The following is a 21,900-nucleotide window of genomic DNA, read 5'->3' on the forward strand; positions in this document are numbered from 1 at the left end:
TAAAGTAAGACTTTGCGGCTCCGTTTGATCTGTAGAAAATAAGTCCAATTGGCTCTTTTACTGTTAAAGGTTGCCGACCCCTGGTCTATAAGAACTGGATTGAGTGACTTTCTTCACGTTCCAAACAGGAAGTGGCTCCAAGAAGCCAAAATCCCATAGACTTCTGCAGAGAAATCAACAGCTGTTACCCAGTCATTCTGTTGGCCAGAATAAACATTCTGGCTCTGATACTTTTTTAACATCTTCTTTCTAAATAAAAAAAAAAAAGTCACAATATTTTTTTTCATTTTAAGTTATTTAAGATTTAAACTGACCAATCAGATGTCTCAATAAAAGCATGTGATGCCCGCTGGCCCCACCTCCATCATTCAACATTTTTGATTGACATATTCTCATGAGCCCGCCTTCAGGGGAAGGGTGTGGCTTTCCAACAAGCTCACTCCTGATTAGCTACTGGTTGATATAGAAATGAGGACTCAGACGGACTTGGACCAATCACTGCTTACTTACATCGTCTGGTTCCAAAATGACGACTGAATTGACTTCAGTTTGCTGGAGCCGGAGTTGAGCCTGTCTACAGGTGATGTCAAGCTGCATTTCCATTACACTGATGCACAAAACTTTATAGAAATTCTAGAAATGTCGAAAAGACACAATTTTGCAATGACACTGTTTCGATTATTATGCATTATTATCAGGGCTGTGGATTTTGACTTATTAATGCGCACGATTAATAGAACATAATTCATTGGTTAATATGTATGACCTCAGGCGTCCTGCTGTGCAGCTGTGGGATCAGCGTAATAAAGCTCTGTCTAAAACAGACAAACTTCTTTTTACATTCTGTGATTTAGATTTTATTAAATTAAAAAGTGATCTTTTATTTTAATAAATAAGGCGGAGATTGAAAGTCAATCTGACGGCTGCAATGCAGCAGCAGCAGTGCACCTGCTAACGGGGGCGGAGCCAAACAGAGCTGTCTGCTATGAGAAATCCAGCGAGGAAACTGACTATTATTTTATTTTGGGATGGGGACCGACATTTTCCACAATAACAAGCGCTGTCATTGTCTAAAAATTGTGGAAACTCCACGATTCACCGTGAAAGTCCCGCCCACCGACGTCATGGAAGGTGAGCAGTTCAGAATGAACAGACACGCCCCCAGATGTGTAGACTCCAGCCGAGCCGACCAGAAATCCAGCTGGATCAAAATTTGCCCTAAAAAAAATGTTTTATTATTTTTCACAAACAGAATAAAAAAAATGTATGATAAAAATATATATATAAAAAAAAAACAGAATTCCAAATAGTGTCAAAGAGGGAGACATTCTTATTTTTGGGGCTGCTTGGTGTGACTTTATCCTGGATTTTTTGGTGATTTTATTAAAAAACTGTTGATTAGTTTGTTGACAAATTTTATTCTTGTTGTTTTTATAAAAGTACACCTAAAATCTTCGTTCCTTGTTGTAAAAACAGTTTTTAAAAATATTTTTGGGGTTTCCACAGCAAAATGAATCCCATTTTTCCAGATGGAATTTCCTGTTTTTCCATGATTTTATGTCTAGTGTTTGAAGGTAACGTGGAAAAATGACTAAATAAAGATAGTGTCACATAGGAGAGATTGTACTGATTAAAATGATACCAAATAAGCAGCAAGTAGTCTTTTAAATTGAAAATACAGAAAATTAAAATACAGACAAAAACTGATTTTTAGACCCTTTAGCTTCCAAAGGGTTAAAAAATAAATGTTCTAAATGTACACTTTTGCGTGTGATTTTATATAATGATTATTTGCAGATAATAATTGGCTGGCAAATACTGTGACAAAAAAATAAAGAAATTAATCACGATTAATCACGATTAATTTTTTTCCAGATTTGCGATCATTTTATTCTTTTTAAATCGATTCCTGACCCTAATTATTATATATTATACTATATTCATGATTATGCGAATAAACTCAAACTGACTTACGCTCTAAGTCATCAAAAACACGGGGACAGACAACCTGTAATGAGCTGTGACGCTGTGGGACCTCTCATGGCGCCCGCTGTGCAGCGCTCAGAACAGCCACTTCAGACCCAGAACCGCATTTAATTTGAAAAGTGTTTCCATTGCAGTTTTGCGAAAAATATCCTTTTCCAAAAAAACACTTCCTCTAAGTGCAAAAACTTTTTTTCAATAAATTCCTTTAGTGTTTTCAAAATTGTGGTGCTTTCATTAAGAAAATTTCTTACAGCAAATCCAATTTACGCCCTTTGTGTTAAGTTTCATATGAAATGTGCTCTATAAATAAAGATTGATTTGATTTGAATATCATAGTTAATGGAAACGCAGCAGACGCTGTGTCCATCTCTGTTTATGTCAATGGTGAACCAGAGGAGCTGAGGTTTCTCTTCCAGCTGGATTCCTTCATGTTTTCATCAAAGCTGAGTTCCGTCATCTGTTTACTGTTTTCTTTAGGAAACGACCTTTGGTTCTGACTGACCCAACAGGGATTGCCCACATCATGAATACAATATTTTAGAAAATGAATGTGTTACTTGTTTCAATAAAACTGCATTAAAGCTTTCAGCCAAACTAAATATTCACTTTACTGAACTCAAGGTTCAAATGTATTCACATCAGTAACTGATTTTACTGATGATGTATTTCATAATCTTAATAACATTTAACCAAAACTGCAGCGAGTTCTTCTATTTACAGGAGCAGACTTACCATGGGGCAAAGGTAGGCGATTGCCTGGGGTCCGCAACACTCACTGGCCCCTAGCTGAACACTTCATAAAAGTGTCCTAAATAGTTTTTATCTCCCTTTATTGTTAACTCTGCCATAAAAAGACCTAAAATCACAGAAATAGCAGAAGACGAAGCAGTGGACTATTCCAGTCAACCACATGTTAGCGAGTAGAGCTCAGTGCCTCCTGATTGGGAGGTTTTCTGCCCAATGGGGGGGTTTTGATTCCGACCTTGAGGGCAGAAGTTGCTTTAGGTGGGTGGACATACAGCAAGTTTTGGTTCCCTGTTGAAATCCGTTTCAACCCGGGGGGGTGGTTGGGGAGGCAGATGAAGCATTTTTAACTTTCGTTTTTAACTCAAGCATCACAGACAGTCAGGCTGCAGCGTGGAGCGTGCACATATCACATGCACAGCTCTAACAGGTTCCTGAAAAAAACAGAAAAATCTGTACGACACGCCTGCGCCTCACCTGCTTCCTCCTCACTGACCCCTATGTGTTGTAGAAGTGTTCACCGTGACTCGTCGCCCGCAGCACGCCCGTAGATAAACAAACATTTTCCCTCTACGGTTCACTGAGCGGTCTATGACCTTGACCTCTTGTACAGGTTTGACCCCTCCAATGTGCCTGTCTCCATCCATAAGACTTGAGTAACAGAATTCACCTCAGCCCTATATACTCATGGGAAGTGTAGTGTAAGAATTAAGCCCAAATGTGGATGCTTTCTGAAGGTTTATTACTGTGGAGGGAAAGACTTTCCTGCAGGAACAGAATGGCTTTTGTTCAGATCACAGCAACTGTTTTCCTCTGAAAAAGTTCTTCTATCCTGGAAACCCTGCAGACCTCACATGACAGCAAACACTGACCTCCAGCACAGATGAAGAACCCTCAGTGATGGTCTTCCTCATCAGCTGGAATCTTGGTGTTCAAGTGGTCCAGAAGAACCAAAGTCTGACCAGTCAATAAAACAGCAGCAGAACTCCGGTCACGGTCTGGGTCCGGTTGTCTGATTGTGGCAGACACGTTCGTCCTTGTCGTGTTGGATATTTCCGACCTTCCACGAGTCAGTCAGAGAAGTCCTCTAAAGAACAGCCAGGTCATGACAGCTTTTGGACCGGACCTTCACCGCCATGCGCTGGTTGTTACGTGCAACCAAACGGTCCAGGAACCGCCGGGCTTTTTGGGTCAGACTCTCTTTGCGCTTGTAGGTTGAGAGCCTCCGCTTGGTGACCTCACTGCTGTCCCGACGGAGGCGGATTTGCCGCACCACGCCCTCAAACAGCTCGGCCACGTTGTGCTGCAGGGAGGCCGAGGTCTCAATGAACTTACAGTCGAACACCACGGCGCACGCCCGGCCCTCTGCGGCAGAGGCAGCACATCAGCACAGACTCCTGGAGACACACCAACTCGGTTCAACTTGTGGCTGACCCACCTTCCACTGCTACCTCTCTGGCCCGGACCAGGTCGCTCTTGTTGCCCACGAGGATGATGGGAAGGTTTTCGGCCTGCCGGGCGCGCCTCAGAGTGATGCGCAGCTCAGCAGCAGAGTCGAAGCTGGAGCGGTCCGTGACGGAGTAGACGATGACGTAAGCACTCCCAACCTGCAGGCAGCAGTCAGGACCTTTGCCCCCAGCCTCCTGTTAGGAGACACAGAGGGGGGGCATCTTCACTGTTCAGGAGACGGATGAAGTATACGTTCATCTGAATCATTCTGAGTGGAAAAAGCAGTTATGAGGCCAGAGGTGTAACGATTGATTGGTTAATTGGTTAATTGATTTCCATCCAACCAGATCCATCTGAAGGAATTAGTCTAATCAAATCATTGTTAAAAGGAATCGTTACACAACTATGTGAAGCACATTAGGACTTCCACTGCTTTGTTTCCCAAAAATAAGTCAATATTTCAGTCAATAAAATGCAATGCAATTTTATGTTCCTCTTTTTAAAGCCTTAACAATGAAAATCTTTAAACTTAAAAACACTGGAGATACCTGTCAAAATATCTACCCTGCTGAGAGAGCTGTCTCAAATGTTGGTACAGTGGTTAGCACTAGGACTGGGTTGAAAAAATCGAATAAACAATTTAAATCGGTTTAAGCTCAACAGATCAGAAATCGATTCATAAAAGATATAAATTGATTTACCACATAAAGCTAAAGTCAGCTAGCTTGATGCAAACGTTTGATGTAATTTCCCATAGGACGGCTAATGCTAACGCTTGGTTGACCTAAACATGCATTACTGACTAAATGAACGTCTTTATAAACTCACAGGCAGGAACTTTACAAACTAAACAAATATTTTTTAAAGTAACCATTTGTGCTACAATAGAGAGAAACTCAGAGCAAAAAGTCAAAACGGTGCCAACACTGTCACACATTCGAAATGCTCTTCTGCAATGACCATGCCACAGGTGGGTGTGGTCATTGAGAAAGACCTGAGAGGCCACACCCACCACAAACACAGAAGAGTGCAGCTAAAAGTCAGAAATACCCAGAAACTCAGATGGATATCCAGAAACACAGGAACTCAACCTCTGATGTGGGTTCAGATCTGCAGCTCCAAAATCTCTCCTCAACACAGAAATCAACAAACCGCGGCAGTCAGGGACAAAACTTTCGGCACAGCTTCATGGTCACAATCACTGTACCGGTTTATCAGTCTGCCACGTGTCCATGACAACCAGCGTGGCGTCCTCTCCATCCACCGTCAGCGTCCGCTCATATGTGTCATCTGGATAAAAAACAAAACAACTCATACTTTTGTTGTGACGTCTCACTTTTCTAGCAGATGGAAGAGCACTTTCAGACCAACAGTAATGCCACAGTGAAAGTTCAAAACATGTTTATCTGAAGTTAGTAGAGGAACTCCTCCATCCTGCAAGAAACTGTCGATCCGGCCAAAATAACAAATATTTCAGGAATTTTTTATTTTTTATTTTTTAGCTTTCAAAAGTGGAATTACAAATGGATAGTATTTAGACTCTATACATGGAAATACCCTGAATCCGGTGTGTCAAACACAAGGGGCCAAAATCCAAAACACACCCTAGGTCGTAGGCTGAACAAGATAAACATTTACTGAACACTCTAAAACTACATTTTTAAAACTTTGAAACCATAACTTTTTAACATAATTATGAACTACATATATTACCTATAATGCTAGTGTGAATGCTGTAAGCTGAGTTTATCCGCTGAAGATGCTAGTGCTTATTGCTGAAGATGCTAAAAGTAGTAGCTGAAAACGCTAAAGCTGATAGCTTATGTTTGCCAAAACAGCTAGCAAGTAGCTGAATAAAATAGCAAGACTTCAAAACAGTCTAAAACAACTGAAAAAAGCCTAAATTAGCCAAAAGAGTTAGCATGTAGCTGAAAAAATATCTAAACTTCAAAGAGCCTAAAAAACTGAAGAAAACTAAATTAGCCAGAGCAGCTAGCATGTAAATATTAGCCTAACTCCAAAACGAGATAAAATTCTTTAAAAAAGCCTAAATTAACCAAAACAGCGAGCATATAGCTAAAATATTAGCACAACTCCAAAATGTCTTAAAAAACCGAAAGATAAACTAAATTAACCAAAAATATTAGCAAAGCTCCAAATTGGACTACAAAAAAACTGAAAAAAGCCTAAATTAACTGCTGAAAAAAATAGCTAAACTTCACAAAAGCTCAAAAATCTTAGTAAATACCAAAATAGCCCAAAAAGCTAGTAGAATGCAAATTTTTAAAACTTTAAAACTGTAACTTTTTAACATAATTATGAATAATAAAAGGGCAGGAATATTATTCCAGAATAAATCAACTTAAACCCTAAATAAATTTCAATACTTTACTCTCCATAAAAATGGTTAAAATCACTGCATTGGCTCCCTGTGCATTTCAGGATCAATTTTAAGATTCTTTTAATAATTTATAAAAGTCTTAACTGTGCTGGGCCTTCTTATCTTGGGGACTTTCTTTTAAGGTACGAGCCGTCGCGGACCCTGAGGTCCTCCGGCACTGGCCTTTTATTTGTTCCACAGGTAAGGACCGTGACCTATGGTGAGGCCTCGTTCCACCACTATGGTCCCCGCTTGTGGAACAGCCTGCTGGAGAGCTTCAGGGCGGCTACAACGGTAGAGGTTTTTAGAAAAATGCTTAAAACATATTTTTTTAATTTAGCATTTAGTTGATTTTATTTACATTCATGTAGTATAATTGAGCTTTTAACACCAGTTTATGTTCTTAATTGTTATTCATCCATCCATCTTCTTGGCCGCTTCTTCCCTTTCGGGGTCGCGGGGTGGCCGGAGCCTATCCCAGCTACTGAAGGGCGAAGGCGGGGTACACCCTGGACAGGTCTCCAGTCTGTCTCAGGGCTTAATTGTTATTGTCTTAATTATTTATTGTTTAAACTTTTAACTGTTCGTTATATTCATTATTCTTATCATTGTTGTTTCTTTTAATTATTTAATTGCACTTACTCTCGTGTTTTTGTTTTTTTGTTTTGTTTTGTTGTTGTTTTAGCTCCAGTGTTTCCTCATGGGATCCTCTTTGTTCAGGGGTTTTGCTGGCCATCCTTTGGGGCCTGGTTGCGTTGGCTCTCATTTTAACTGCAGCAGGCATGGGTCTGCACCATGGTTCAATAGCTGTGGCGTGGACCCTCTGCCCTCCTGGTGTTGGTGGGAGCCGCACTGGTGCCCCATGTATGTTACCGGTCCCCCTGGATTAAGTGGATCCCCACAATACCATTCTGTACAGCAGAGCCAAGCCACAGGTTTCTTTTTGAATGTTTCAGGGGTGGGCATTGTGGGCGGGGAGGGGCCGGTATTTAATGGGTATTAGCTTGTTTTTAAATGTTTATATGTTTTCTTTCTTTATGTTTCTTATGTACAGCGCCTTGAGCTGGCACACGCCCTGAAAAGCGCTTTGTAAATAAAGATTATTGTTATTATTATTATTTTGTCAAAATTATACAAGTTAGAAATAAGTGCAAGATAAGATTGAGCCATTAAATACAATAAAAACAAAATGATCTGTTGGGCTGGATATGATTACCCGGGGGGGGGGAGGACTTGACTTTGGCATCTGCACTATATAGAAAAACAGTTTAAGCAGCAGCTCTGCAGAAATTCAAGGCTCACATCTCCCAAAGCAACATGAAGTGTTCAAATCAGCTTTAAAACAAACGTTTCTGTTTATCTTATTTACGACTTTGTAAAACCAGACGTTGCACACACGGAGGACAGCCTGAACACTGACTCCGCCCCCACACACTACCAATGGATCAATACAGCTTACTGATTGTGGCTGTGAGTCAGCAAGCACGTGACTCCTGCGTTGATTGATGATGTCTGGTCAATCAAGGCTGTGATGTCACAGCAAAGACAGATTCCTAACAGAAGGCTAAACTTCAGTCTGATTCCAAACTGGCTGAAAACAGAACCTCAGCAATAATGAGGATCCCATCAGCGCCAGAAGAACACATTTGGGGGAAGTGACTTGATTAAAATCTTAACATCACTCTCATCTGTTCCCTTGGTGTTTTATTGACATTTTCTTTGAAACCATTCAGTGTTTGGATGTTCTTCAGGAGGTTTAACAGCAGTGAGAAAAGCTCAGCTGGAACAACGCTATAACTGTAAACGTCCCACCTCCAGGATGCTCGTCCCTCTCTGTGACTCCAGCAAAGATCCCAGCGAGGCTGGTCTTCCCGACACCATGGTCTCCCAGCAGCACCACTCTGTAAACACAGTCCGAGTCACTCTGCGAGTCCTCATCAGAGTCAGAGCTCCACTGGGCCCGGTAGTGCAGGGATTTGTCTCCAGGGTGGTAGGACGCTGACTGTCCCAGAGGGGGGTGGCTGCGGCAAACATTCAAGTTCTCTGGGTCTGCTTGAGTGCAGCTAGAAAGGCGGGGGTCCCAAGTCCTGGACAGGTGATGGGAGAGGGGGGGTATGGGTGTGCTGCATCGCCGCCGCAGAGGCTCCTTCTCTCTGTTGGGGTTCATGTTGTCACGGCAACAGCATCCGGTCAGAGTGGAGGTGAAGAGTCTGGTTCAAGAGAACAAGTTCAGAAAGACGTCACAGATGTCAAAAACAAATCAAAATGGCTGTTTCTGCAGTACAGGGTCTGTGTTAAAGGACAGTAGAAAGGTCATGGCAGGTAATGGTTCCTTTGAGGGAGAACCGAAAGAGAACAAGAGGAGGGCCAAAAGAAACCAAAAGTAGACCCCAAAAGAGAACCGAAAGAGAAAAAAAGGAAACCCAAAAGAGAGACAAAGGAAACCCAAAGGAGAAACAAAGGAGAGACAAAGGAGAACCAAAGGAAACCGAAAGGAGAAACAAAGGAGAACCAAAGGAGAAACAAAGGAGAACCAAAGGAAACCCAAAGGAGAAACAAAGGAGAGACAAAGGAGAAACAAAGGAGAACCAAAAGAAACCCAAAGGAGAAACAATGGAAACCCCAAGCCAGCAGGAATTATTACTTAATGCGTCATGTTTCTGGAACCTCTTTTTCCTGAACTGCAACAGCAACCCCTCATCATTGAGCTTCCACCCCCTTCTCTGTGGGTCACATGACGTCATTTATGAATCAAATAGCAGCATCCATGCAGGCCACAGATCTGAGACCTGATAAGGACAGAGCAGCCATCCAGAAAGAAACCCGGAAACCTCTATGGGTTCTTCTCTCTGATACTTTTGAGAGCTTTCAGAGTGTTTTCAGAAAGTGTCTTTTGGAAGTCAGAAGCATGTTCCTCCACGCTCAGAGGCTGTTCTCTCTTGATTCTGGGCTGACTGGTGGCGTGTTTCCATGTTGACGGCTGAGGAGGTCATGGTGTCAGTAACAGCAAAGACCTGCAGAACCTTCATCCAGTCTGCAGTTTTCTATTGCTAACCTGAAATGAGGCCGACTCTGCAGAAGAACCCAACCATGTTCTGATTCATCTTTACTGTTCTCAAAAGAGACATTAACGTCCCGCTCTGATCATCTTCGGATCCGAAGCGTTCCCAGAGGTCTTCAGAAGTGCAAACAAGCAAAACTGTGAGGCCAGAAGAGAGAACCAGAATCCAGCAGAACCCCAGCAGCGCCTCCATGTCCTCAGAGTTCTTTGGTGAAGAACTTCATCAACACTAAGAAAATCCCCACACCAAAAAAATCATCTATATATTAAACAAGACTTCCCAACTTTATGTTTTGTTTCAGGCTAAAAGTAAGATTCCTGCAAAAGTGTAAGAAGAAGATGCTATCCCAGGGGTCTGCAACCTGCCCTGTATCATCTCTCCATGGTGGATCCTTGGACAAACATGAAATAATTCATGGAGACTGCTGATCCATGTCGACCGTCAGAGTCAGCAGCTCCTGATAATGTCTGTTAAACCAAAACTACCTAAAGAAAACAAATAAACAAAGCCTGAAAACTAAGACTACCAAGATCCAAACTAAAATAACAAAACCCAGCAGAGTAAGACTGCTGAGGACAAAGAGGGAAAAAAGAAAATTAAATAAATAAAAGGAATATAAAATAGATTTTTTTTAAAAGTAACGATTACTTAATTATCATTTATTTAATTTAGATTAGTTAAATGTATAAATTGATGTCTGAGGTTCACATAGATGATAAACTATGTAGGTTTTTACATCCTGTTGACCTGAAGACGTCTTGTTTGTTCAACTCTACCTCCAGAATGAACAGATTTTATATGCAAAGTAAAACTTTGGTAAAAGTTTGAGCTTTTATGAGTTAAAGCATATGTTATCTTATGTTACACAACATTGGTTACTAGCTGCACTGAGATGATCCTGTTTGGCACAGATCATCTTTTATTTAGAAAAGAAGTTATTTCAGCTTCTGTCAAAAATACAAATAAATAAATAAATAATCAAATTTAATAGATGCTACGTTTTTTTTTGTCTTTTTGCTTTTGTTCATGCCAAAAAATAGACATAATTCAAATTTATGATTAAAAAAAGATCATGAATGCAAATACAAATTTCTTAAAGGCTAAAATTAGACTATGAGGCTCCATAGGCTTTGATTAATAGAAAATAAGCGTGAATGGCTCTTCTACTACTAAAGGCTGCCGACATCTGTGCTAGATACACCTGAACCAGAAAAACAGAGCAGACTTTAAACTTCCAGCTGCAAAGAAACCTTTGAGGTAATGAAGCCCAGATCTATGTGACATTTGCTTCATGCTCTGACATCATCATTCACAGGTTTCTGTGCGAAGACTGACAGTAAAACAGTGACTCTGAACAATGTTACAAAAGTTTTAACACAATCATTTACAAGAAGGTCAAATTAGTTTGTTTTTTTTTGAGTCTGTTTGGTTTTAGAGGGAGATTAAAAAAATACAGTTTTTTTTATACTGATATTCACTGAAGTTGTCAAATCTACCAAAATGCTACTAATTTGAACAGTTTTTCAAAGTAAAACGAACTTCCTGTTTAATGGACATTGAAATGTTCTAGTCCCCCCTCCTTTCTTCCTGTCAGATCTATGAAAGTGACAGCTCTGCGGTTCTGGTCACTGCGACAGCTGCAGTCAGCTGCAGTTTGACAGCTCAGTGTCCCGGGGCTCTTTAGCAGCAGGAACTGAAACTGATGCTTCTCGTCTTTATCAGCTGCTTCATCTCCTACGCAGCTGTAGCTTCTCAGAGACGACGCAGAAGAACCAGTGATGTCAGATAAACAAAGCTCTTTCCTGACAGAAATTTCTGGGTTTGATGCTGGATCGAGGAAGCTGTTTTCTGATGATGTTAGCTTTTATGCTAGAAGCTAAGTTGGTTTTATTGGTGTCTTTCCCATTTTTTTCTTTTGAGATGTTATTTGCTGTGTTTGCATTCAGTATGTAGTTTGTTTATAAGTAAAGGCTTTTCTCCTCTAAGGTTTCTTTGCTTTTTTCTGCCTGTAACTTGCTGAGTTTCTGAAATGTTTAGAAAATTGTCTTTGAAATGAAACCATGTTTCAGGCCGTGGAAGCTGTGCGCTGTTCAGAAACTTGAGCTTTTCTTTGCTGTGACAGTTCGCCCTGCAGCTTTAAAGTTATCGGATGAGAGAATTGGACTTTAGGAATTGAACTGAAGACATCAGGTCACCATTGCCCCCCACCAAAAGAGTTTAAAAATGTTCAAATATTTTTTAGTCAAAAATGAATGGATTGTTTCTGTTGGAAATATTAAATTGTTCCCTATCTGACCTTTTTTCATGTATTGTTTATGTATTATTCCATGTATTTTTTTAATCTAATGTTTGGTGGAGCCATTTCAAAGACACATTATCAGGGAGGGGGGGGGGCAAGACAAACGAGGTCAGTCACCGCTGCTCTCACTGATGTGTTGACTCCAGCAGAGGATTTGGATGCAGTTTCCATTTTATACCTTTCAGTCCACATTTACCTGCAAACTCAACAACTCAGATCCAAGAATGAACTGTGAAACATGATCGGTATGAAAAAGTAGAGATTACTGTTTCCAACAATAATCTAAAGGCAGAAGAATAAAAGTAAATTAATTTGACTCTGAAGCTTCTGACCCCCGTAGCACGATGACCTCATACTTTATACTCGCTGAATAACTGTGGGAATATGAGATACTTTGTGGTTTTCTTATTGCATCTACTCTCTTCTTCTTTCATTTTTGTGCATGCACAAAGAGAAATCCAAATAGGCAACGCAGTTTGCTTTCATGTTCTGATAAATATGTGCACTTACCGTCAACCCGGCGCAGAGTTTCCATCCCACCTGAGAGCGCCGCAGAAACAAACGTCTGTCAGTGAAACTGAACCCGGCTGGAAAAGAGTTCCACAACAGCGTTAAAAATTCAGCAGTGGAATCACAGTTATCTCCCTCCCCATGAGTGTGGGGGTGTGTGGGTGTGTGTGTGTGTGTGTCAGAGCGACAGCAGAGGAGAAACAGATATCTGGGGAGGAGTGTGTGTTTAATCAGCATAGAGGGCAAGCTGCTGTAGGAAACATTTGGTCACTTCCTGTTTGACCTGAAAGACAGTTTATTTCAACATAGAACTTCAGCTGGTTTAAAACAGGATTTTGCTCTAAACGCATCAGAAAAAAATCAGAAAAAGAGAAAGATCCTAAAACACATTTAAAAACTGACTGAATGAGAAAGCTTGTGTTTGGGTTTTAAAATGTGCCGTAGCTGCTAAGCGGCGTGGTTTGGAATTGAACTGAACTCAGCCATTGGGGTGTGAGCAGGTATCGTTAACATGTGATATTATTTAGCTGACCCTTACTTCATACATGCTTAAGCTGCCTTCACACAGAACACGATTTGCGCGACAACTTTGTGTAGGCCGCCTCTATTTGGACGAGCGGAAAATTCTCTGCTCGATGTCTGTCCAAAAATGTGTTCATAAACTTGTGTGTGAGAGGAGCTACCGCCAAATGGTTTGCTTCTCAAGGTTTGCATATTCCATTCTGGGTTGTGGGCGGGACTGTTGAGAGAGAGCAACCCGCCCCTCTTCTCATGACTAAGAGCTCTGTTTGGTGCACTCATACATGATCTTATACCTTCAAGCTAACATTAGTGGTACAATAATAACAACGAGCAATTTTGGATCAATCCAGTCGTACAGAGTCAGAATCGCAATTCACTACAGCACGAGTGTTAAACACATTCAGGGGGAGAGGAGACTTTGGCCCCGCCTATTTCAGTGTGTCATTTGTCTGAGAATTTTCTAGCATTCAGTTTTCTGATCCAACACGATTTGAATGAAGAAATACTCAGAGGGCTCACTTCCACACACAGCCTGGCTCTAAAACTCTTGAGAGAGGCTGGACTCTCTACCATTCTGGAGCTGCCCATGGTGAGAGGTGGCAGCCCAGGGAGGGCTTACTCGTAAGCCCCTAGCTCAGCCGCAAAGTGTTGGGAGTTCATACCGGTGGACGAGAGGGCCGTGTTCCTTTGCCTTCAGGTGGGGGACGGGCCTTGGTGGTTTCGCTTATGGGCCAAACAGCAGTTTGGAGTACCTGGCCTTCTTGGTGTCTCTTGGAGGAGTACTGCTAAGTGCCCCAAGGGGTGACTCCATCATCCCCCTGGGGGACTTCAATGCCCACAGTGGCACCTTGAGGGGCGTGATTGGTAGGAATGGCCTTCCTGACCTGAACCCGAGCGCTGTTTTGTTGTTGGACTTCTGTGCTCGTCATAGTTTGTCCATAACAAACACCATGTTTAAACCCAAAGGTGTAACCTGGCATCAGGACACCCTAGGTGGAAGATCAATGATTAACTTTGTAGTTGTTTCAGGCGACGTGAGGGATAGTGCTCAGTGGCAGAGCTGTCCGCTGATCACTTTCTGGTGGTGAGTTGGATTTGCTAGCAGGGAATAGGCCCGGAAGATTCGGCAGACCTAAACATACTGTGATGGTCTCCTGGGAACGTCTGGCTGAGCCCTCCGTCAGGGAGGTCTTTAACTCGCACATTCGGGAGAACTTCAAGCAGGTACCGAGGGAGGTTGGTGACATTGAGTCAGAGTGGACCATGTTCTCCACCTCTATTGTCTCTGCTGCTTTCTGGAGCTGCGGTCGCAAGGTCTCTGGTGCCTGTCGCGGCGGCAACCCCCGAACCCAGTGGTGGACACCGGAAGTAAGGGATGCTGTCAAGCAGAAGAAAGATTCCTATCAGGCCTGGCTGGCTTGTGGAACTCCAGAAGCAGGTGACAGGTACCGGCAGCTGTGGCTCAGGCTATTTTGGAGGCAAAACAGCTCCTGGGAGGAGTTCGGTGAGGCCATGGAGATGGACTTTTGGTTGGCCTCAAAGAGATTCTGGCAAACCATCCGGTGCCTCAGGAGTGGAAAGCAGTTTTCTGCAGTTTTCAATGCAGGTGGGGATCTGCTGACTATAACTGGGGACATTATCGGGTGGTGGAAGAAATACTTTGAGGATCTCCTCAACTCTGCTGACATGCCTTCCCTAGAGGAGGAAAAGGCTAAGGACTCTGGGGTGGAGCTGTCCATCACCCACGCTGAGGTCACTGAGGTAGTCAAAGAGCTCCTCGGTGGCGAGGCTCCGAGGGTGGATGAAGTTTGATCTAAGTACCTCAGGTTTCTGGATACTGTGGGAGTGTCTTGGCTGACACGTCTCTGCAGCATTGCATGGCAGATGGGAACCGTACCACTGGACTGGCAGACTGTGGCAGGTGGTGGTTCCCCCTTTCAAGAGGGGAGACCAGAGGGTGTGTTCTTACTACCAGGGAATTATACTCTGCAGCCTCCCTGGGAAAGTCTATGCCAGGGTACTGGTGAGGAGAGTCTGCCCTTTAGTCAAACCTCAGAGCCAAGAACAACAAAGCGGTTTTTCTCCTGGTCATAGAAGGGTGGACCGACTCTACACCCTCCTCAGGGTGCTGGAGGGTTCATGGGAGTTTGCTTATCCAATCCATATGTGTTTTTTGGATTTAAAGAAGGCATTTGACCACATTAACCACGTGGAGGGTGCTCTTGGAGTCCAGGGTCCAGAGAGCCTTAGTAAAGGCTATCCAGTCCCTGTAAGACCGGAGCAGGAGCTTGGTCCACATAGTAAGGCAGTAAGTCAGACCTGTTCCCGGTGCATCTTGGACTCCGGCAGGGCTGTCCTTTATCACCGGTTCTGTTCATAGTCTTTATGGACACAATTTCTAGGTGCAGGCAGGAGCCGGAGGGGATCTGGTTTGGGGACCACAGGATGTCATCTCTGCATCTCTTTGCAGATGGTGTTGTGCTCTTAGCTTCATTGAGCCAGGACCTCCAGCATGCACTGGAGAGGTTTGCAACCGAGAGTGAAGCGGTTGGGATGAGGGTCAGCACCGCTAAGTCTGAGGCCATGGTTCTCGACCAGAGAAAGGTAGTTTGTCCTCTCTCAGTGAGTGGAGTGCTCCTGCCTCAGGTGGAGGAGTTTAAATATCTTGGGGTCTTGTTCACAAGTGAGGGAAGATCGGAGTGTGAGACTGACAAGTGGATTGGATCGGCATCCACCGTTATGCGGTCGTTGCACTGGTCCATTGTGGCAAAGAGAGAGCTGAGCCAGAACACAAAGCTCTCAATTTACTGGTCAATTTTCGTTCAAGTACTCACCTATGGTCATGAGCTCTGGATCATGATTGAAAGAACAAGATCCCGACAACAAGCGGCTGAAAGGAGTTTTCTCCTGGGGGTGGCTGGACGCTTCCTTAGAGGTAGGATCTCCGAGTAGAGCCGATTCTCCTCCACATTGAGAGGAGCCAGTTGAGGTGGCTTGGGCATCTGGTCTGGATGCCTCCTGGATGCCTCCCTGGAGAGATGTTCTGGGCATGTCTCACTGGGCAGAGGCCCCTGGAAAGACCCAAGACATGCTGGAGAGACTACGTATATCGGCTGGCCTGGGAACGCCTCCGGGCCCCTCCATAGGAGCTGGAGGAAGTGGCTGGGGAGAGGGAAGTCTGGGAATCTTTGTTTAGACTGCTGCCACCACGACCCGATGAGCGGAAGAAGATGGATGGAAAGAGAACAATCAGATTCTCCTCCGTGTAGGTTTTAGACCCCAACCTATTATCAGCTCATTGATCACATCACGTGCCCAAAGATAAGTCACTGATTGGTTGACGCAACTTATTTTCTTTACCAAAGTTCACACCCACAATTTTTAAACTGTGGGTGTACTGCAGTGCCCAAATTGCACCGCTGGACTTCGGACAGCACCTGTACATTGACTTAACATTGAAACTGGACCACCCCCACAGCACAAATCGCGTTCGATGTGAATGCAGCGTTAGATGTTTAGCAGCTGGAAGTGATGGAAGCATAAGATGGCAGATTCCAAAGTCTTCTGTGAAAACCACTATTTTTTTTTTTTTTTTAAATATAACTAAATAAGCAATGAGATATGACTCATATGAGGAACCTGATTACTTCCTGTTCAACTACAATAAGGAAAGATGACAACTGGGAGACTGGTGGATCTGAAATACCACATCAGAAATCTGGCCCATCACTATACAGCCTAGACTCTGTATTAAAGAGGTAAGGCCGAAAATCTTAAACCCCCAGATCACAGCTAGCATGTGTTGTCTTGTGACGCAGTAGTCTCTCTCCAACAACTTAGACTCTCACAGATTGTGGACGGCTTCTGTGAAGTTCCAATCACATGATTGGAAATCATGCCCGATCATGTGGTTGATGACTCGATCAAAATTGGACTTTGTTGTTCGATTAGGATTGGATATTTTATTTATTCTTATAATGATCAGCACTTTATATTTCAATTTTATTGGATAAATATTCCACTAGAAGTCTGCATGTCATGAACAGATCACAAAATGTTATTCCCGGAAAATGCAGCGGAAAACAGCAGCAACTCAAGCAGAAGGCTAATGTAAACAATTCAGTCAAGCTAGCTAGATGATCACAGATACAGACTTCTGGGATCAATAACTCTTTTAAAAACGCTTTAAACTGACAGTAGGTGTTTATGTTGGTTTGTCCTAACAAACAACAACCTCTAAAGGTATTTCAACAGAAAAAGACAGAGTTTTTGTTTCTTTTTAATGTTAAGCTCTTGGTGCTGCCGACAGACAGCTACACAGCAGCTGCTAACTGCTACATGCTGGCGCCGTAATTTAACTCAAGACCCGAGCTGTCCTTTGATATGCCTGTTTGATTTATTCTCAGAGAAATAAAAGTTAAGAAAATAAACTACTGTGGTAATAAAACCGAAATGTGATGTCTGACGAGCTTAAAAAAAGAAGCACATAATCTTTAAAAAGAAGAGAATAAATTAAAACAAATAATGATATCAGCTAGTCATCATTCAGTTTTAAGAATTTTAAATGAGGACAGGAATCACATTTGGTTAAAAATGTTCAAAAGCTCTAAAGATGTTAAAGCTAAAGTCACTAAACTTTCTCTGACTAATTATCACTTATATAATAAGAAAATATTATTTTTTTCCTAGTTTATATTTGCACTATTTTTACTTGTTAAAGCGACTTCACAGAAGTGTTAAGTTTTTAACAATAAAAGAAGGTTATTGAAATATAAATAAGGGACAACACTAATCTGTTTATTTAATTTATTCATGTTTTAAATGTGTTGCAAAAGTATCGGATCAGAACTCAGTATCGGCTAATCCGTAAAAACAAATGACTCGCCATCAGGTCGGCTAAAAAAAGCCTGATCGGGACATCCCTAGTTATTAGCATCTAAACTGCTCCTTCTGTGTTTGCTGCTGTGCTGCTCAAGCTCTTAAATGACATCAACTGCTTTTGGGGTTGGATGAAATAAGTTTGTTGCAACAATCCGAATTCTATGGTCTTCATAACTGATGACAATGGTGCCTCTGCGGTGGAAATTTTCTGCTCCCTGGGGGCTGGACTACAGTGCTCACATCCTCTACTGGATTATTCTTGACTGTAGTTGAATGATCCCTGTGTCCATAGAGGCACTTTGACAGCCAGCTGGCCAGAAGAGTTTTACAGACAGAAACTGTGAACTGTGCTATGGGTTTACATGGAAGCAGTGGAGAAGCAAGCTCTGTGCTCCTTCCAGGGATCAGCACCATCACACCAACACACCCACACAATGGCAACAAGTAAAACCAAGACGGTGCAAGCCTTCATAAAGCACATAAAAACAGTGGACTGGAAACTTAAATTCTCCAGAGAACACCAATAATAACCAACTGACCTTCTTGGACTGTGGAGTGTTTGGAGGTAAAAAGAGTAATCAACAAATAGAACTCTACAGGAAACACATCCTTCTTAAAGGAGCCCTACGTCTAAAGCAGGGGTCTCAAACTTGCGGCCCGTGGGCCAACTGCAGCCCCTGGGACGAAAATTTGCAGCCCCCGTCTTATAATATGAAAGATGAATGATAGTGGGGCCCCCAAGATTGAAATGAATGACATTTGTTGTGTGCAGAGCTGAACCAACCAATCACAGTGAGGTATATGGCTCTGGAGGGAGGGACATCAGCATAGAACGACATTGGCAAATCATAATTACCTTCATAATCAAACAAGCAGCATTCAGTGAAGTACTTGTAACCTTTGGCTAACTTTAACCAGGTTGCCAGAGAAAAATAATCCACGACTCGTTTAATATCATCCAGAGGATTTAGTGGAAACAGCTGAGCTGCTGTTCTGACTGCAGACATGATTACTGATATTTGAACTTTGATTTGTGAACGATCTAAGAGGAGAAAACGAATACAACCAGGTAGGACGTTTCTAAAATAAATATTGAACCAATTTCCATTAAATTGGTTGGGTTGCCTTTTATTATTTAGATAACATTCCTTTAAACAGCGTTTAGCTGTCTGCTTTGCCGTTCTAAACCCGAAAACCAAAAGTCACTTTGCACATGCCCGGCAGTGTGTGATGTCACGTAAAAAGGGTTAGTTAAATCAGGGCTCCCCAACCTCCGAACCTGATACCGGGTCAAACACCATGCCAGTGCCCTAATCGGGCACCAGACGTGCAACGGAACTGGACGTGCAATGGTATCGGACCTGGATGCATAGCGGTGCCGGGTCAAGGTTAGGGTATCAGCACCAGTCGCGCCCTGAGGACTGGTTTGCGTTCGAACAAAACACCCAGACCCCTGATTTAATTGGACTCTTCAAATCCACCAAGTTGTCGTCTTTAGACGCGCTGCTCGCTGTCAGTGACTTCGGTTAAGCTGGAACGTGATCACACAGTCTTCTGGTCCAGTAGTTTTCCTCTAAGTCACTGATAGCCGGCAAAGCCTCCAAAGAGTTTCCATTCCGGGCCCAATTGAATCAGGGGTCCGGGCATTTTGTCTGAATCTGGACCGGTCCTAGGGATGCGACTGGTGCTGATACGCAATGGTACTGGTTCTGCTGCGCGTCCAGTGCCGGGTTAGGGGACCGGCATGTCCTGCTCTCCGTACCAGGTTCGGAGGTTGGGGAGCCCTGATGTAATTGGAACAGCCAGCACACCCAAAACGTCATGTTTTGACTCCGAGGGTTTCTTAAACATACGTCAATGTGATGACTTGGTAATTAGCATGTGTTGGACAGACACTGGCAAGAGTCAGTCTGAGCACCCCCTGCCTACAAACACACACACATAATGATAGTTTGTTCATCTGCCATTGTGAGCAGAGCAGTATCAGCGTGGACCCAACCGACAAGGAAGGAACTTGCTGTCGCTGATAACTGTCCCTTCTTGACAAGACAGAGAGTGGAACTGGTAGCCACTAACCCGTGACTGCACCACAGGTTAAACAGTGCAAATTTAATCTACTTGGTGGCGGCCTACAGTTGAAAAATGGTACTAAGGAGTGTAGTTGTTTGAGATAAGGATCCTCTTACTGCCTAACTCCCTGGTGCTTCACTGGAGTGCTGGTCTGCAGCGTCTTTTGTTTCTTTCTTTTTTTTGCAACTTCTGTGTCTGCAGCTTATCCTGTTTAGACGCTGGGATTATTGCATAATCAGTTGTGCATCAGAAAGTATAAGTCGTACAGTAATTGATTCATTGTTTCAGGAGTGGGCTGATGCTCAGAAGTTTGAACTTTTGTCTCCCTCTTGTGGTTAAAATGAGGACATGCAGTAATTATCCGTAACTTCGGCCTAAGCAGCATCTTTAAATGTCATGAAACATTTTTAAGATCCACTGTCATTGTAGGAGCCTCAAATAGAAAATGTGAGATGTTTGCATTCAACTTGTTTTAGTTTTATTTACCGCCAGTAGGGGGAGCCTGGGAGGCGCTCTGGGTGCGCAGGTGTAGTCACGCAGCAGACTCGTGACAGACAATGTGGAGTGGAGTCCAACAGTTTTTCGACCTCGCTAAGTTCTTCTTTTTAATTTTTATATTTTCTTTGTAATTCAGTTTTGCTTCTCCATGGATGTTTGTTCTTAATCTGAAGAGGAATTAAAGTTTTCTTTTTTCTTTACTTCTGGATTGTGGATTTTTCGTGGATTTTTGGATTAACGAGGAGAACTACGGAGCGTCAAGCTGAGGACTTAAAACTGGAACCATACAGTCATAAACTTTGATTATTGACTTAATACATTTGTGTTACTTTGAAGGGTTTTTTTTGTTTGTTTGTTTTTTTACAATACTAATATGAGTAGTGTATGTATTCTTCCATCCATCTTCCAAACCGTTGGGTAAGGATGGCATCGTTGCCACCACTACTGAGCCATTCTAACGAGTAAAGCAGTCTCTCGGTGTCACTAAGTGTATTTGAGTTAAGAGGTTAACAGGTAAATTCAAAGATGATGAAAGTTTGTAAAGAAAACTAAACAAACATAGAACTATTTTCAGGAACTTTCAAATAACGAGAAACTTTTGATAATATTTTGTTTCTGAACTGGAATATATGATTGTATTTCATAAACTTCACAAAGGTCTTGTAATCCACATGTGTCAAAGTCAAGGCCGGGGGGCCGGATCCGGCCCTCCAGATCATTTTTTATTTTATTATTATTATTGGCCCGATGTTATCTTATGCTTATTTCTAACTTGTATAATTTTGAGAAAATATTTCATTTATTTAAGGTTTAAACTGATTTATTCTGGAATAATTATCCTGCCTTTTTATTATTGTGTCATTATTCATTGATTATTTTAAAAATGTTAAATACTTACGGTTTTATTCTGCTAGCTTTTTGGACTAGTTGAGCATTTAATATGATTTTTTAGACTGTTTTGGAGTTTAGCAAATATTTCAGCTACATGCTAGCTATTTTGGCTAATTTCGGTTTTTCTTTATACGTTTTTTTAGGTTATTTTGGAGTTAGGCTAGTATTTCTATGCAAGCTGTTTTGGCTAACTTAGGGTTTTTATTTTTTTAGGCTATTTTGAAGTTTCTATTTTTCCGCTAAACATGCTAGCTGTTTTGGCTAACCTGAGGGTTTTTATTTTTTTTTTTTGAGGCTAATTTTGTATTTAGCTAATATTTTAGCTGGCTATCAGCTTCATCATTTTCAGCAGCCAAATTCAGCTTACAGCATTCACATGAGCATTATCACATGTAATGCTATATATGTAGTTCATAATTATGTTAAAAAGTTACGGTTTTAAAGTTTTGAATTTGGTTATAGCGTTCAATAAATGTTTATCCTGTTCGGCCCGCGACCTAAAATGTGTTTTAGATTTTGGCCCCCTGTGCGATTGAGTTATACATCCCTGCTCGAATCCATCAAAAACACAGATCATTTGGTTGTTGAACCTTTATTTATACTGGTTG

General features: G+C 42.2%; 1 protein-coding gene across 1 annotated transcript; it reads right to left on the bottom strand.

Moving 5' to 3' along the window:
- Positions 1-3,453: 3,453 nt before the first annotated feature.
- rem1 (RAS (RAD and GEM)-like GTP-binding 1) lies at positions 3,454-12,587 on the bottom strand. The gene is made up of 5 exons (XM_024262872.2): positions 12,431-12,587; positions 8,372-8,769; positions 5,387-5,469; positions 4,169-4,373; positions 3,454-4,095 (listed from the first exon to the last, which is right to left on the bottom strand). The coding sequence occupies exons 2-5, from the start codon at positions 8,724-8,726 to the stop codon at positions 3,818-3,820; spliced, it is 921 nt and encodes a 306-aa protein (XP_024118640.1). The 5' UTR covers positions 8,727-8,769; positions 12,431-12,587; the 3' UTR covers positions 3,454-3,817.
- Positions 12,588-21,900: the final 9,313 nt, after the last annotated feature.

This window comes from Oryzias melastigma, linkage group LG5 (genome assembly GCF_002922805.2).
Source record: "Oryzias melastigma strain HK-1 linkage group LG5, ASM292280v2, whole genome shotgun sequence".
Taxonomy (NCBI): Eukaryota; Metazoa; Chordata; class Actinopteri; order Beloniformes; family Adrianichthyidae; genus Oryzias; species Oryzias melastigma.

What these genes read in the sequence shown, in the direction of transcription:
- rem1 (XM_024262872.2), bottom strand. Translation starts at nt 8,726, where the DNA reads ATGAACCCCAACAGAGAGAAGGAGCCTCTGCGGCGGCGATGCAGCACA. An exon ending in CGTGGCAGACTGATAAACCG is followed by an intron (nt 4,374 to 5,386) that starts GTACAGTGATTG and finishes GTCTCCTAACAG; the next exon opens with GAGGCTGGGGGCAAAGGTCC. An exon ending in CAGAGAGGTAGCAGTGGAAG is followed by an intron (nt 4,096 to 4,168) that starts GTGGGTCAGCCA and finishes CCTCTGCCGCAG; the next exon opens with AGGGCCGGGCGTGCGCCGTG.